Source organism: Stegodyphus dumicola, chromosome 2 (genome assembly GCF_044657685.1).
Source record: "Stegodyphus dumicola isolate Sdum_Otavi_A_Nest chromosome 2, ASM4465768v1".
NCBI classification, from domain to species: domain Eukaryota; kingdom Metazoa; phylum Arthropoda; class Arachnida; order Araneae; family Eresidae; genus Stegodyphus; species Stegodyphus dumicola.
The window spans coordinates 192,561,416-192,577,409 of NC_140769.1; the positions used below are offsets into that span (position 1 = coordinate 192,561,416).

The 15,994-nt window shown below is 29.8% G+C and overlaps 1 protein-coding gene across 1 annotated transcript in view; it reads right to left on the reverse strand.

Annotated features, from left to right (window-relative positions):
* Tgt (tRNA-guanine transglycosylase) overlaps positions 1–15,994 on the reverse strand; it is a 31,969-nt gene that overhangs the window by 6,728 nt on the left and 9,247 nt on the right. Inside the window, exons 2-7 of the mRNA XM_035367969.2 lie at positions 10,377–10,445; positions 8,107–8,324; positions 7,150–7,265; positions 2,054–2,192; positions 1,817–1,892; positions 547–741 (exon numbers count right to left, since the gene is read on the reverse strand). Coding sequence (XP_035223860.1) covers positions 547–741; positions 1,817–1,892; positions 2,054–2,192; positions 7,150–7,265; positions 8,107–8,324; positions 10,377–10,445 — 813 coding nt within the window. The remainder of the gene's footprint in view (positions 1–546; positions 742–1,816; positions 1,893–2,053; positions 2,193–7,149; positions 7,266–8,106; positions 8,325–10,376; positions 10,446–15,994) is intronic.

Consider the following 15,994-nt stretch of genomic DNA (forward strand, 5'->3'; position numbering starts at 1 on the left):
TTGAATATAGGTATGTTTTACAAGATTATTAGTAAAAAATTTTTTAAAATTTTCAAATATAATTTGGGTCTCATATTTTTCAGCAATATTATATTTTTATACCAGAAAGTTACGAAGTTTGTAAGATTATGGCTTTCTAAATTGTCAGATTATAGTTTAAGAACATTATTTCAAGATTCAGATACTTGGATAATCCCTAATTTATTGCTAGCTGCACTATTATGGATTCAAATTATTTTACACGTGGTTTTAAGTGACAATAATATAATATCCAAAACTGCAGTATATTATGAGCTATTATTCTAGAAAGTGCCTTTAAAAAAACTTGAATTTCTATTCTAGAAAGTGCCTTTAAATTTCCTTTAAAAAAACATTCAAATTTTACACACGGTAAAATTTCATTTCACATTTTCGCACGACTGACAAGCTAATAATATAAAATAAAGATCTCATGTTTTGGCAACAAAACAAAGTAAACATTTGATGCAATGAATTAAAATATCACACGTCAGCAACAATCAATACAGGAAACAAAATGTAACTTACCTGATGTGCTATATTGTGGGTAGTAATCATGTGACAAGCAACTGTTTCTTTCGTAACAATCTGATAGATGTAAGCTCTGGAGTATCGAATGCAAGTTGGACACTTGCATGTTTCATCAATTGGTCTAAAATCATTAGCAAATGCTTTATTTTTCAAATTTAGTTCCCCACCAGGTACAAGTGCAGTGCCGAATCGCTAATAACATCAAAGAAAATACAACCTTTTAAAATAGTTACACAGAATGCTACTTTCAGGAAGTACATATATTGATGTGCAACTTCAATATAAATGTTATAATAATGAATAAAAAAAAACTGCAAAATGAAATCTTCAGATTATAATCTATACCTCAAAATATTTACCATTATATATTTAAAAAATTAAGACATTTTCAAAAATGCACATCATCATAAAAAATGTAGAGAGATTCTGCATCAATTACGTAACATAGTGTTAGACATTTTTTAACTAGAAAAGTATTGTTGACGCCAAAGGCGCCATCTGTGAAAAATATGTAATATTTGTATATATAAAACCATGACGCTGATGTTTTTATAGCGCCACCTTGTGGCCACTTGTTTTGAGTGTGTTCTGAGACGCCGCGGAGAGATGTGAACTAACTATGCGGCTTTTTGAGTAATTAATAAATTTTAGTATACAGTCCATTTTTGAGTTTTGTGGAAAGTGATTTATTTAATTATGAGTTTTACTGAGCTACTGACGGGCCCAACTATAAATGCTGATAAAATCACCAACTGGACATATTATAAATTATGTATATTATCAAAACAATAAAATACAGATTTAAATTAAAAATTCCTTTATTGATTTTAACCTTCTGACCAGCATAGCATTTCCCTAAAAAACGTAAATTTGCCCAAAACTGACATGAAAAAGAGATACTTTTCTTCATATTAAAGCCGAAATGACTCTGGTACTTTATACCTGGATTTGTGCACTTTATATATATTCTGTTGTTTGTTACGTGCTTCATGTAGTGCCATTTGGTACTACATAGAAAAATATGAATGCCCAGTGGACAACAAGGAATTATTACTTTCATCCACATTAAGTATATGGACTTTGCACACACATGGCACAATATCAAAATATGAGACAGATTATTTTCTTTTTTCAATATGATTTAATAGTTTACAATAATTTTAGATTTACATATTTTATACAATATAGAGTTTTCACATTTCTGTAAAGAAACTAAACAATATCACAAACTACATATAACTGTGCAAAGAAGAAAAAATTAACTTACTGCAGTTCTTGTTGGAAACACACAGTCAAACATATCACAACCCAAAGCTGAACAAACAACAAGATCCAAAGGAAATCTGGATTAAATAGAATAATTATGATCCTCTGAATAAATTGTAATAAATATACCAAATTATATTTATTGTACATAAGCATAATTATACATTTGGCTTTATTTAAGTATGTTAATTTTATCTAAATTGCTATTTATAAAAATAAGCAATTAAAAAAAATTCACCCCACTCCCATCAAATATCTAGGCTTTTCATTAGGTAACAAATCTGTACTTAAATGAACCATTTTCCAGAAATCATCTTTAGATTCACCACCACTTAGTCCACCAATTGCATAACCAGGCACATTTCTTTTGAGAAGTTCTAAAAAAATATTTTCAAACATAAATTATAAAAACAGAACATTCATTCAATTTTTTTTTTAACAAAGGAACAGGTATGTACCTTTAATTCTTTGGCACAACTCCTCAAATTAAATAATTAAAGGCATTTGGGGAACGGTATGACTATGCATCAGATACAAAATATATAACATTAGAAACATATTATAGTCATTAAAATAAAGCTTCAGATGTTCATAAAAATTATCAGTTGGGCATATTTATATGCATTTAAAATGATATTATTTAAATAGATTATTCAAATTAGACCAAACAGAAGGTGTGCATAAATGTTGTTCATTGGTGACCTCTAGGTTGACAATCATTGGCAGTCCACTCATAGATCACCAACATGCACTAGTGCATTAAATGTAGATAGTATTTCAAATTAAAATCAAACCAATGGCCACCACTGCTCTCTGTTGGTCAGAAGTGATTTGCAGGTTGAAGGTCACTTACATCAACCCCCAGATTAATACTGTAATGTGGTGCACTAAATTTGTATAAATGTTTAAAATAAACTGACGTATGATGATGTCAGTAAAATCTATTGATTATTGGCAACCTATAAGGTAATAATAACTTAAGGTAAACCCACATGTCACCAATGAAGGAAGAAACAGTTAATTTAGATGCATATGGTGCATGTAGAGTGACACAACAATCCGAAAATTTGGAAAAACGCCACCAAGAATGTTTCCAATGTTAAAAATTCTATATTCTATATTCTATTCTAAGAATATATAAAATATAAGAAAAATGTCAATGACAGTAAACTCAATAAATTTCACATTAGAATTTATGATCTGTATTTGAGACTAGTATTATAAATTACTATTTATGGACATCATTCATATACTGCAAAATTGCAGAAAACATGCTTGTCTTTAAAAACTAACACAAAAGTATCAAACTGGTTTTCTCTGCAAGAACTTCATTCAAAACTAAATACTACAATTCAGAGTTTAATAATAATTTTTTCCCCCTCCTAACTGGCCTCACTTAAAACTTTGAGAATTTCCATCTTAGACCAGCATCGACATCAAATAAATTCACTTCAATTCAAAAGATGATCTGATAAAGCTCTCTCATCACTGAAAGCAAATTATTTTCTTTTACACCCATTAATCTCACCACTGTTAAATTGCACTTTATTCGAGTCAAATACAGAGATAAATACTAAAATTTTTAACATCATCTTTTAAAAGGAAAATCAGTTTTGCATCTAAATCAAGTGAAATTTGTCTTTAAGGTAAAATAAGGCAAATAGTTTCTTGAATTGTATGCAATCACAGTATTACACTATATATAAATAAAAACTATGTAAAGCTTTTAGACTCCAGAATGGATAGAGAAGGGGAATATTTTTAGATTAGATACACTCTATTTTATGCAATTAAACTGCTATTAGACAATACACTATAAATTTTATTAAAAAGTTATTTAGCAAATACAAAAATTATGTAACAAAAATAATGTTATATCAAAAAGAGAATACTATAAAGTCTTCATCGTAAAAAGTAATTTATATTTAATGGAACTACTATCATATATGGACCAGGTTGGCAAAAAATTTCTTGGCAAACATTTTTGGCAAGAAACTCTACGATTTTACTTATCTAAATTTTTTGCTTACGTTTCAAACTTAAAGCCTAAAGTGACTGAAAAAACGTGGTTTTCGCAAACAATTTAAGCTAAAAGTCTGAAATAAAAAAAATTTGGATAAGTAAAAGCATGAAGTTTCTCACCAAAAATGTTTGACAACAAATTTAAATAACAACAATAAATTCTAAACAATTTCAATATGAATAAATACAAAAATGAAAAAAAATAACAACACAAAATTAAAGCAAAGCGACAATTAAAATAACTCTTTACAAAACTAAAACAATAAAAAAGTAAATTCATTTACCATTCAAAATAGTTCCCAAAAAAGCAAAATATTAATTTCAAACAAAAACTTGTAAGGACAGACATTGCATCAGGGGCATAGCTAGAGAGGGGCAAGGGGGGCATCTGTCCCCAGGCGCAAAATCCAAGGGGCGCCAAACTGATGTTACGACATTTTAAAATTAAATGTTTTCCATCCTTGGCAAGCAGTTAGGGGGTCGCGAAATCTTCAGTTGTCCCTGGGCACTGAAAACCCTAGCTACGACTCTGTATTGCATATATAATCCAATATACTTTGATTAATAAAAGTAGGCCAATCACATAAAGCATGTGAACAAAATGCCGCGACTTAGCTATGTCAGACGTCTTTCTATGATTAAAAATTTCAAATGTTACACTAAAAATTTTCTCTAAAGTCAACTTATTGCAGGAAAACCAGGATCCAAACCTAAAACTTTGTTGAGAATCACATTCTTTACTCTTAACAATTTTTTTGCAAATCCATACAAATCCACCAGAAACACAATTTTTTTACCAAATCTTCATATCAGACTCGCACTTCTCAAATGTGAAGTTCAGCTTAAAAAACCCTGTATCCGATAAAAACTGCAAAAATATACTTCTTTCAGCATGAAGACAACCATGAACAAGTACTTCATCAATAAGTCCAACAACATATCTTCCTGAACTAAATATAGCTTTGAATACACTCTAAAACACATGGCTGATATATCTCCACAACTTCCTTCGTGGAACTATATGCCATTATTCAACATGTAACCAAACAACCACCACAGCAAAATACAACCACATTCCTCACAAAACATTAAAAGGGTTGCGATATAAACAAAATAGTGCCACATTTGCCAACCACATGTATTCTGGGCTGAATATGACATTTGTACCTGTTTAATGCTATGATCTCCTCCCAAAAGAATTTTTCTTAAAAAAGACAAACTTTCCACCTGTGTTAGATTATGTTTCAAAATATTCTAAGATCTATAAATCGAATGCTTAGATTAAGAATAGTTTAGATTTACTGAAGTAGTGTCAAATTGTATTTGATGATAACATACCTTTTTTTAGAATTTAATATAATGATTATACAGTCAAAAGTCGTTAATTCGGACACCCATAATCCGGAATGATCTATAATCCGGACCTCAAAGCTACAAACTTTCTGCGCATGCGTCGCGTTCACGCATGCGCACAGGCGTTTACGAGAGCGCGTAAGACCCTTACGGCTGCGAATATGTTTGTGCGCATGCGCGTTTAAATTGTAACGGAGTTATACGCTAAGCTAAAGTTATCTAATTCAGGTAATGTTGCCGATTGCGTTGTTCCTTAATCTTCGAATTGGATCCGGCTTATTATTTTTTGCAGACTGTCAGAGCAATTTTATAAAAGTAAGCTTGAACGTTCGATTATGTCAAATAGAATTTCCGATATATATTTACTACAAAGCGAAAGTATGTTTTGAAATCCGAAATCTGTTTATCAATTTCACGCTGCTCTGCGGCAGAGGGGGGGGGAGAAACGTCATTATTAGATTATGATAGATTAGAAAGATTATGTCAAATAGAATTTCCGATATATATTTAATAATATGTAATTTGTATCTACAAAGCGAAAGTATGTTTTGAGATCCGAAATCTGTTTATCAATTTCACGCGGCGGATTGGAAGTTGATCTGTCAACACTATCCTTATCTTCAGGGCAGATGTTTTTATTTTATTTGGTTTATAATTCCATACTAAGTGTAGTATTTCATTCTGTCTTTGATATGATTTAAATCAAGTTCCTCGTCATTATAATTCGCTTCCGATAGTGAAGAAAGTGACCCAGAGGTTATTGAAAACGAAACATTTCGATTGACAAATTAGTGGGTATTCTCAACACAGCAATTATAGGACTTGAACAGCGGAACTTTGTAACTAAACAAGAAATTATGTCTGTTTAATAGAATTAAAGAGAAAGTATTATCACATGAACCGAAGCAACTTACATTGAAGGAAATGTTTAATAAAGTAAACAAATAAATATTAAGCTTTTTTTTTTTTTTTTTTTTTTTGTAAATTTTGATACCCTTTAGATCATAATTGTTCTTTATTTCATAAATTACGGTTTCATATTTTTAATTTTGTAATTTCTGCATGCCATCTTACCAGATTTAAACTGATGATCTATAATCCGGAAAAATCGATAATCCGGAATCGCCGAAGTCCCAACGAGTCCGGATTAACGACTTTTGACTGTAGTTTGAATATATTTTCTATTCATTTAATATACTTATCAATTGTTTTATAATTATATGTTAAAATACTTATTGATATAAATTTGATTGTTGTTAGATTAATGTGAACTCTTGACAGAGTTCAGGTGGGGAGTATGTGGAAATTATTTTGATTAATTGATAGATGGCGCTAGCGTTGCATGTTAATGCGACGCGACGTGCCTTCTGAATTTCCATAGGCTCTCCACCGGCAGCTCGATAGATAGATGTCTGATGGTTCGCACACTATTTGATTAGGAACACTTCGGTTCCTATTTGATTTCGATTATGAAAGCATATAGATTTATTTGTCAACTGAACCACCATGTTTTGATTAAGATCTATAAATCGACATCAATCACATTAAAATGTAACTTTTAATATGTACAATATTTACAGATCATTAATCAAAACATGGTGGTTCAGTTGACAAATAAATCTATATGCTTTCATAATCGAAAATCGAAATCAAATAGGAACCGAAGTGTTCCTAATCAAATGGTGTGCGAACCATCAGACATCTATCTATCGAGCTGCCGGTGGAGAGCCTATGGAAATTCAGAAGGCACGTCGCGTCGCATTAACACGCAACGCTAGCGCCATCTATTAATTAATCAAAATAATTTCCACAGATTACACATAACTTTCATAATGTTATAGCTCTAAATTATTAGCTGAGCTCTAAATGCAACAGGAATTTTCATTATTATTCTAAATTTAAAAGGAAATTTAATGCAAAGAAAAGGATTTGAAATAATTCAGGAGAATATTTTGTCACCTTTGGCACACTGCCATCTTAATTCAGGATTAAGACCTCCTTGAACAATTGGGAAAAGGTTTTGACTTTTAGGCTTCTTGTGATACTTGATACACCTATCAAGCCAGCGATAGGTTCTGTAAAAATAATAATTAGTTTTTTATTTCTTAAAGCATCAAAATAGATCTAATAACTACTTACTTACATAATGTAACAATGTAAATACTTACTTACATAATGTAAGTAAGTACTTAAATAAGACTTCAGAATTGAATGTTAAAATCTCAAGGTATATTGAATGAAAAAATTGCCAGTGTCTATTTTGTACCATAGAATACATTTAATATTTCATGTAAAAACTTCACATTCAGTTTTCAAGGACTTTTCCCCCCTTAAAACGTAAACAGCAACAACATTCAAAAATAAGATATAAATTGATTAAAACAAGATTGATATCTAAGATTATCAAACTGAAATGAAAACAAAATATTTTAACCAAAATCCAGAAAATCCATTAATATTTTAATATTCAGTTTAGAAATTTAGCATGTTATACAAGTTAATAACTTTCTGGAATTTCCAAGCAAAAATGCTCTTAAAATATATTTATTGTAAAATTCTACCACAGAAATAAAATTTAACATTCAAATTGAGAAACAGATTTCAATGCATTAAGATGAGCTGAACTGAAAAAATTACTTAATTATTAATTAAATAGCACAACTATTGGATAAAAATAATAACTTTCTCAATTTTATAGCTAAGCATATAATTTAATAAATCATGTTTGTAATGATATGGCAGAAAGGTATTATTTTAAATATGCTATTTTGTGAATGGGATATACTGAATGAATTTTATGTAGTTGCCTGCATTTGATTTTAAATAATAACAACAATATAATTACAGCACTCATCTTTGTATTCATAACTAGGGTGTTGAGAAAACAAACTGCATTTGATACATTTATTTACATACCTATGCATTGCTTCTTCAACTCTGGGTCCGGAAATAGTACTACTCACAACATCATCTAACTGCATTATGATGTCAGCCCCTATACTATTCTGAATATCTATTGACTTTTCTGGAGTTAAAAGTATTTCTTTCTCATCATAAGGAGAAACAAATCTGACACCATCTTCAGTAACTTCAGATAATTTCACTAACGATACCATCTGAAAACCGCCACTATCCTGAAATGATTCATAGTGAAATTTTTTTTGGACAGATAAAATTTCCAAATATAAGTAATATTAGATTATTATCAACACTTTCTACATAATTACAAGATACATAATTTTTGGCTCAAACTGAAATAGAACCATCAGCAGAGATTAGTAATTCTTTACTGACATAGACTTTACATTCATTATTAATTTCCCATTCATATAAGCATGAGTTAAGACTTTCAGAGGCCCTAAGCTCCTAAAAGATTTTAATGCCCTCACATATGTTTATGACAGTTTTTCTTCATTCCTTCTCTTTCTTGGCTTTAGTTTAGCTGTACCATATATTCTATGGTAGAATCGGCAAAAGGAAATTTTTTGGTGCCCCTTTCCTAAATACTTAAGGACCTTTTTGTGGTGTGCCACTTCCTTTAAGCCCTAAGCTTGAGCTTATATTACTTAATGGTTAATCAAACACAGCATTTACAGTCATTTAAATTAGAATTTATAGCAACATTTTCCTGCAAGTAATTCTTTAAATTAAACTAATTAACAAATTTCAAATTTGATATTTAAAATTTCCTTTTGTTATAATATAACCAGCAGTTTTCATAAGATTCTGCAAAACTCAAATTTTTGAAACTATTATCTAATAAGAACATTTTATTGCAAAAAAAAATTTATACACTTAGTTTAATCTAGACAGGTATATTATGAATTAACTTTCTTTTTTAAGTATGGTTTTTTTATCAATTTGGCACACTTATTCAGAATATTATCCATTATCAATCACATAAACTTACAAATTATTAAAAACTTTTTCTAAAAGCTACAGCTTTTAAACATTTCTCATACTGTCAAAAATTTACCCACTTTGCAGTACATTAAAAGAAAGAGTTTGGTCGACATTTCTGTAATTGATTTGGTAAACATTTCTAATTACAAATGCACAAGTACTGTGGAAGTGAATCATAAATTATGTGCTTTCAAAATGACATTATAGCCAGTTCTAATAAAAGAGGGCTTCATGAATAACCAAGCTAACAATACCATAATATTGAAAGTAGATGTTCCTGAAATTTTGCTTTAAAGAACAAAATTCTTTTTAAATTTTGGCAATCTGTTTACAGTTCAGCAAACTTATTGAAGAAATGCATATGGAATATGACTTTAATATAATTTGCAAGCACGTTAAAATTTCATACAAGGCAAAAGGTTCTATAACACAAATATACTTTTTCCATTTTTAGAAAACAAACATGGTGAAAATAGATAATGAACAAGTCAGTATTAGGTGCTCTACATTTAATGGGTTCCCCAAGAATTTAGTGGAAAATGGAAATTTCTCAGTACCATAAAATCCCAGATAATTGAATTGGCCCCAAAGAACAAATAATATTACTCAGTAAGTTTGAAATATAGTGGGCTCAATTCCATTTTTTTTTCAAATTAAATAAGCATTCCTTAACTATTTTTTTATTTCAGAGGTAAATATATATTTTATAATACAAATAAGTGAGCTCAGTATATTGCATGTCAAAATAATGGATTGTGATTACTTTCACATCTTCATGTTCATTGAAAGATTATGAAAATTAAAATTTATTTTCAAAAAGACCTCTAAATAAGGAGTGAATATACTAGCAAACATATAAGCATCAAAGATTGTATTAAAATAGCTTCAAAAGTTGCAGCATTTTGAAAATGGCTGCTGCTTTTTGTGCATTAGCTTGATGAAAAATGAATCACCAAATGAGTAACCAATGAATTTGCAAAATTCCCTTCAAAATTGCAACTGAGTTTCTGACTTTAAAGTGGGGTGCAGATAATCAGAAAGTACCTTTCTTTTTTAAAATCAATTTCTAAATTTCCATAACTAGTTTGGCACCCCTTCTAACCGTTCAGCTGAGGCAAGGGCCTTGCTTGCCTCTCTCTTGTCCTAGCTCATTAGTATGTTTGTAAAATAATGTAAAATTGTATAATATATTTCATATATGAAAGTTAATAGGCTGCATGTGATTCAATGTAAATTAAAATTAGATAACACACCATGTTAACCATGTATTAAAATTTGCTTACAGTCAATAATGCATTTTTCCAGTTCATGAATTTGTGAAGTCCTCCAGCTTTTTCTATAATTTCCTGTCCCTAAAAAGAATAGCAATTTTCAGGTAGGAAACATTAACATTAAACATTAGTATGAAAAAATATAGATATTAAAAAATAAAAAAACTGAGTTCTATGATTTGCTCTATTATCAAAATGGAATGACAGTTTCGCTGATAAAAATAAAGAATTTATGATACATTTTAGGCTTCGTGGTCAGTATATCAACAGGAAAGTTAGATTCACAAATTCTTCTACTGCAATAACATTTTTAGCATTTCACACAGTGTTTTAAAAAAAATCCTAAACTTATTAAAATATAATCTAGATGTATCATGTTTTAAAGCTGCGTTAGTAATGCATCACTCACTGTTTTATAAATAAAGATATGCCATTGATTCTTCAAGACTTCAAAAGTAATATTTAGTTGATATTAGTATTATTATTACTGTTTGCATACATAAATAGCATAATACTTTTCCAAATATTTTATTCTTATTTTTTCTTCCTTTTATATTTTAATGTAATCTTTGATTTGGTTAGGACCTTTGGAACTTCTGCAGCTGATGAATTTCATTCAGACCATAAGAAATTATCATGTGAAAGAAAAGAAAGGACACAATAATGAAAATCATATATTCAAAATCAATATTGAAATTATGTTTATGTGTGTTTTCTCTATCTATAATTTATTTTCAGAAAGATGCTTTAATATTGTTCAAGAATATTTTTCTAAATAAATTAGTCTTTCTAGTTTGAGATTAGATATATATTATTATCAAATATATCTTGAAATGACATGATAGTGTTTATTCTAAATTAGCATGGAGAATAAATATAGAAATGTAGAAACCTCTTCAGAGTTGAATATAGATAAATGAAGATTTAACTATTATTCATATATTAAATTCATACAGTTATACTTCATTTAACTATATTCAGAGTTATTATATCATAGTAACTATATTCATATAGTTATATTATTCAGAGTTGAATACTATAGTTAAATAAAACTTTTTTTTGGCATGGAGGCTAAAAAATGAAATAATCATCGTTATTATTTCGGTACAAAAAACTCATGTAATATTACAGGAAATAATTAGACTGAAATTGCATAGGCAGTGGAATACATCCAATTTTTGCACATTTTATTTAACACAGTTATAAAGTAGTAATGTCCAACTTGTAAAATATAATACATTTAGGTTGAAAATGTTAAATTTGTTTTTGTGCCACTATAACTCTCCAACTATTAAAAATGCTAAAACTGTTCCATAACTGTTTTAAAAAATATCTATAATTTATGAAATTTTATGTTTTTGTATGTCAAAAGATCATAAAATATATATATATACAGTCAAAAGTCGTTAATCCGGACTCGTAGGGACTTAGGTGATTCCGGATTATCGATTTTTCCGGATTATAGATCATCAGTTTAAATCTTGTAAGATGGCATGCAGAAATTCTAAAATTAAAAATATGAAACCGTAATTTATGAAATAAAGAACAATTATGATCTAAAGGGTATCAAAATTTACAAAAAAAAAAAAAAAAAAAAAAAAGCTTAATATTTATTTGTTTACTTTATTAAACATTTCTTTCAATGTAAGTTGTTTAAGTTGCTTCGTTTTATGTGATAATACTTTCTCTTTAATTCTATAAACAGACATAATTTCTTGTTCAGTTACAAAGTTCCGCTGTTCAAGTCCCATTAATTGCCATGCCGAGAATACCGACTAACTTGTCAATCGAAATTTTTTCGTTTTCACTAACCTCTCTGTCACATTCTTCATGTTTTTATCCATTTTTTGCAGCAATTCCACTTTTTGTTTGTTGGACATCGAAACATACTTTCGTTTTGTAAATCCTTTGGAAGTTCCAGCATCGGAAATTCTATTTGACATAATCAAAAGTTCAAGTTTACTTTTATAAAATTGCTCTTACAGTCTGCAAAAAATAATAAGCAGGATCCAATTCGAAGATAAGGAACAACGCAATCATTAACTGAAATAGATAATTAGATAATTTTAGGTTACACCGTCCGTTATACATTAAACACGCAGGCGAAAACGTATTCTGCACTTGCGCACATGCATATGCGCAGTAAAGATCTTACGCGCACGCGTAAAACGCCTGTGCGCATCTGCCAACGCAGCGCATGCGCAGAAAGTTTTTAGCTTTGAGGTCCGGATTATAGATCATTCCGGATTATGGGTGTCCGAATTAACGACTTTTGACTGTATAAGGAAAAGTAGAGTCAAATTTTTTATTATCAAAGGACAATAAACATTATGCACATCTGTTTATACATGCTTTAAAAAATCTGGAACTACTCTGATATGCGCCCTCAAGTCGCCAAATTTCTCGCCAAATATTTTTGGCGAGAAACTTCACGCTGCCATATTACTATCTAAATTTTTTGTCTACATTTTGAACTTTTAGCCTAAAATGTCTCCAAAAACCCGGTTTTCGCACATGCAAAAACTACGTTTTGAACACACAATTTAGCTAAAAATCCGAAACAAAAACAAAAAATTTAGATAGCAAAAACGTAAAGTTTCTAACCAAAAATATTTGACAAGAATCCATGTACACAGCGACATGTTTTAACTTAAAAAAACATCTACGAATTGCACAATGTAGGCAACGAACGAATCTACAAACTACGCACACCTCGCTTTAATAAATTAACATAACAACAATAAATTTCAAAGAATACCATGTACACAGCATCCTGTACATGGTATCCTACGAATTGCACAATTTAGGCAAGGAAGGAATCTATGATCTACGCACTCCTCGTTTTAATAAAATAACATAACAACAATAAATTTCAAATAATACCATGTACACAGCATTCTGTTTCAACTTTAAAAAACATCTACGAATTGTACAGTTTAGACACTAAACAACAAAATAAACTAAAATAAATTTCAAACAATTTAAAAAAACAACAATAACGACAGAAATTCATACTAAAGAACCAATGAACATAACATTCTACAAAATAAGAACAAGGATAAAATAAAATGCACTTTCAAACAATTTAAAAAAAACAACAATAACAACAGAAATTCATACTAAAGAACCAATGAACATAACATTCTACAAAATAAGAACAAGGATAAAATAAAATGCACTTACCATGAATTAATGTGTTTTCGAATAGCAGAAATATAAATTTCATACCGCCACGTAATCACTATCATATTTACATGACAGCCAGACACACTATCCAGAAAATTTATACTGTGGTTCACAAATAAATAAAATTACAAATCCCTACTTCTATCATGCACTGCCATTAAAAATAATCTCCCAGACCCTCTTTCCACACTTCCCAATACCCACTACCCCTCAACAGGATAGCCACAATCATATTTCCTTTTGCCGAACTTCAATTCAACAACTACCATTTTATCTTTCCCTCCCATCTTCTCAGATACAGAGGCGAACCAACGAGCTCCAGCGAAAGATTTTTCAATGTCAACAGGGTTGCCATAGAACACGCAATTGCGCCAAAAACCAGCGCAGAACACATATCGCCACATTTGGTGAAATTAGGGCGTATATTAGAGTTGTACCAAAAATCTTTTTATAAATAAACACTATCTATCAGTTAACTATATAACTATATTTTATGTTAACTCATGACAGTATTATGAGTTAGAAAAATAATTAGTTTCCTTGACCTTCAAAATCTCATATTTATTGTAGGTCTTTTTTTAAATATCTTTTTGTGCATCCTGATAATAAATAACAAATCCTTTAATACAAAATTACTACTCTTGAAATTAAAATATTTTATATTCATAGCAATATAATATATTCCATACACATAGCAAATAATACTATAGTTGGTGTAAAAGCCATAAATTTGGGATAGTTACTTTTTGCAAACAAATGATTTAAGTACAGAAACTTCAACACTTTATGAGCAAGAAAGAGGAAAAACCCTCTCAGAAAATGACAACTTTTAATCTTGGATTTATGATACAAACAATTTTTCAAAAAACAATATGGTAATATAAAAACTGGTGCTATTAAATGATTCCATGAAAATTCTGCTCTGAATATTATAATTACAAATTAAAAATGCTTACATCTTATCAATCAAATAACTTCCACAACTAACAGCCAATAATAAAATCACAAAATTAACCATAATTTAATAAACAGCTGCTTTTAGTTTTTCAGTGATTGTTTTCGTACCCTTCAGGGTTAGAGTAGTCTGAAGGGTACCCCTTGTATTATCATAAAGTTGTTGTTTCATTCATTGCCAATTTTCACCAAGGGGTTTGTTTCATTTATTGCCAATTTCCACCAAGGGGTACCCATAAATATACTTTTACGTGATTATGTATTTTTTGTTTGCCTCTACTGTAGAATTGGGTCCTCCTTTGACTTTTTAGGTGAAAATATATCGATGTGTACATGGACAAAGTCAAGGGAGTGCACAATGCCAAGTTTGTGCAATTCTCTGATGTTTTCTAAGTGAAAATAGGTCGATGTGTACATGGATAGCGCGTTTGTGCAATTCTTTGACTTGTTATTTTGCCTTTTCATAGCGGCGACATTTGGTGCTAAAATAACTACACAAAGCCAATATAACGAGTCAAAGAATTATACAAATGCAGTATCCATGTACCAAAAATTGCCAATTTTCGCCAAGGGGTACCCGTAAATATACTTTTACCCAATTCAGATATAATGCTACACATGGATTAATCAGAATTGATTCACAGATCTGGTATCATGATATAACTATTTGGTAGAGGTTTAATAAAATGTTCTGTGGAGCACTGTCTGTCTACCACAAGAACTATGTTAACTAATATATCTAACTGAAGATAATCAATGTTGTAATAGGTCTTAGATATTTTAAGCAGGGACAAGTCAGGTAACAGCTTCATCATTGCTATTCTGCTTTCGGCAAATGATGGCTCCAGGAAAGGCAAAGCAATGTTCTAATGAGTATTTTACTTCAAGGAAAAAAAAAAAAAAACTCATACTGCCAATTCATCTTTAAGTGCATACAGATGGCACTTAGCAAACTTAATGAAGAACTTAATTTTTTTTTTTTTGAAACAGACTGCTTTAAATATTCTGAAGGAGGTATTCCTAGGAGGTAGGCAGACAGTATTTACATTTTTCTTTCACTTTATTCTGTATATTATTCCTTATTAGTTAGATAATAAGAAATTAGTTCTTACTGCTAATTATTACTTATTTGTAAAATGTAAATTAAAAATTTGGTCTTCTACATGCCCATATTTGTAGGAGGATCATGTCATTCCAAATTCGATGGCTCTATGTACCATTGTTTTATCACAATGCGAGAAATATACATACATTTAAGCAGATTTTTCATTATTTAATTTTTTTCAAATATAATGCAGCACTCTAACACTTGGTGGCAACAGTTTGAAAAGTGATTCGCCGTCTATAGTGGTTCAACGCCAAAATCGCAAAACGAAAACAGTCCTTCAGGGACAAAGCCCCTTTGGACTTATATTAATAATAATAATAATAATAATAATAATAAAAAAAAAACACTTTAGTCCAAATTTGGGCATTTAGCAACATTTTTT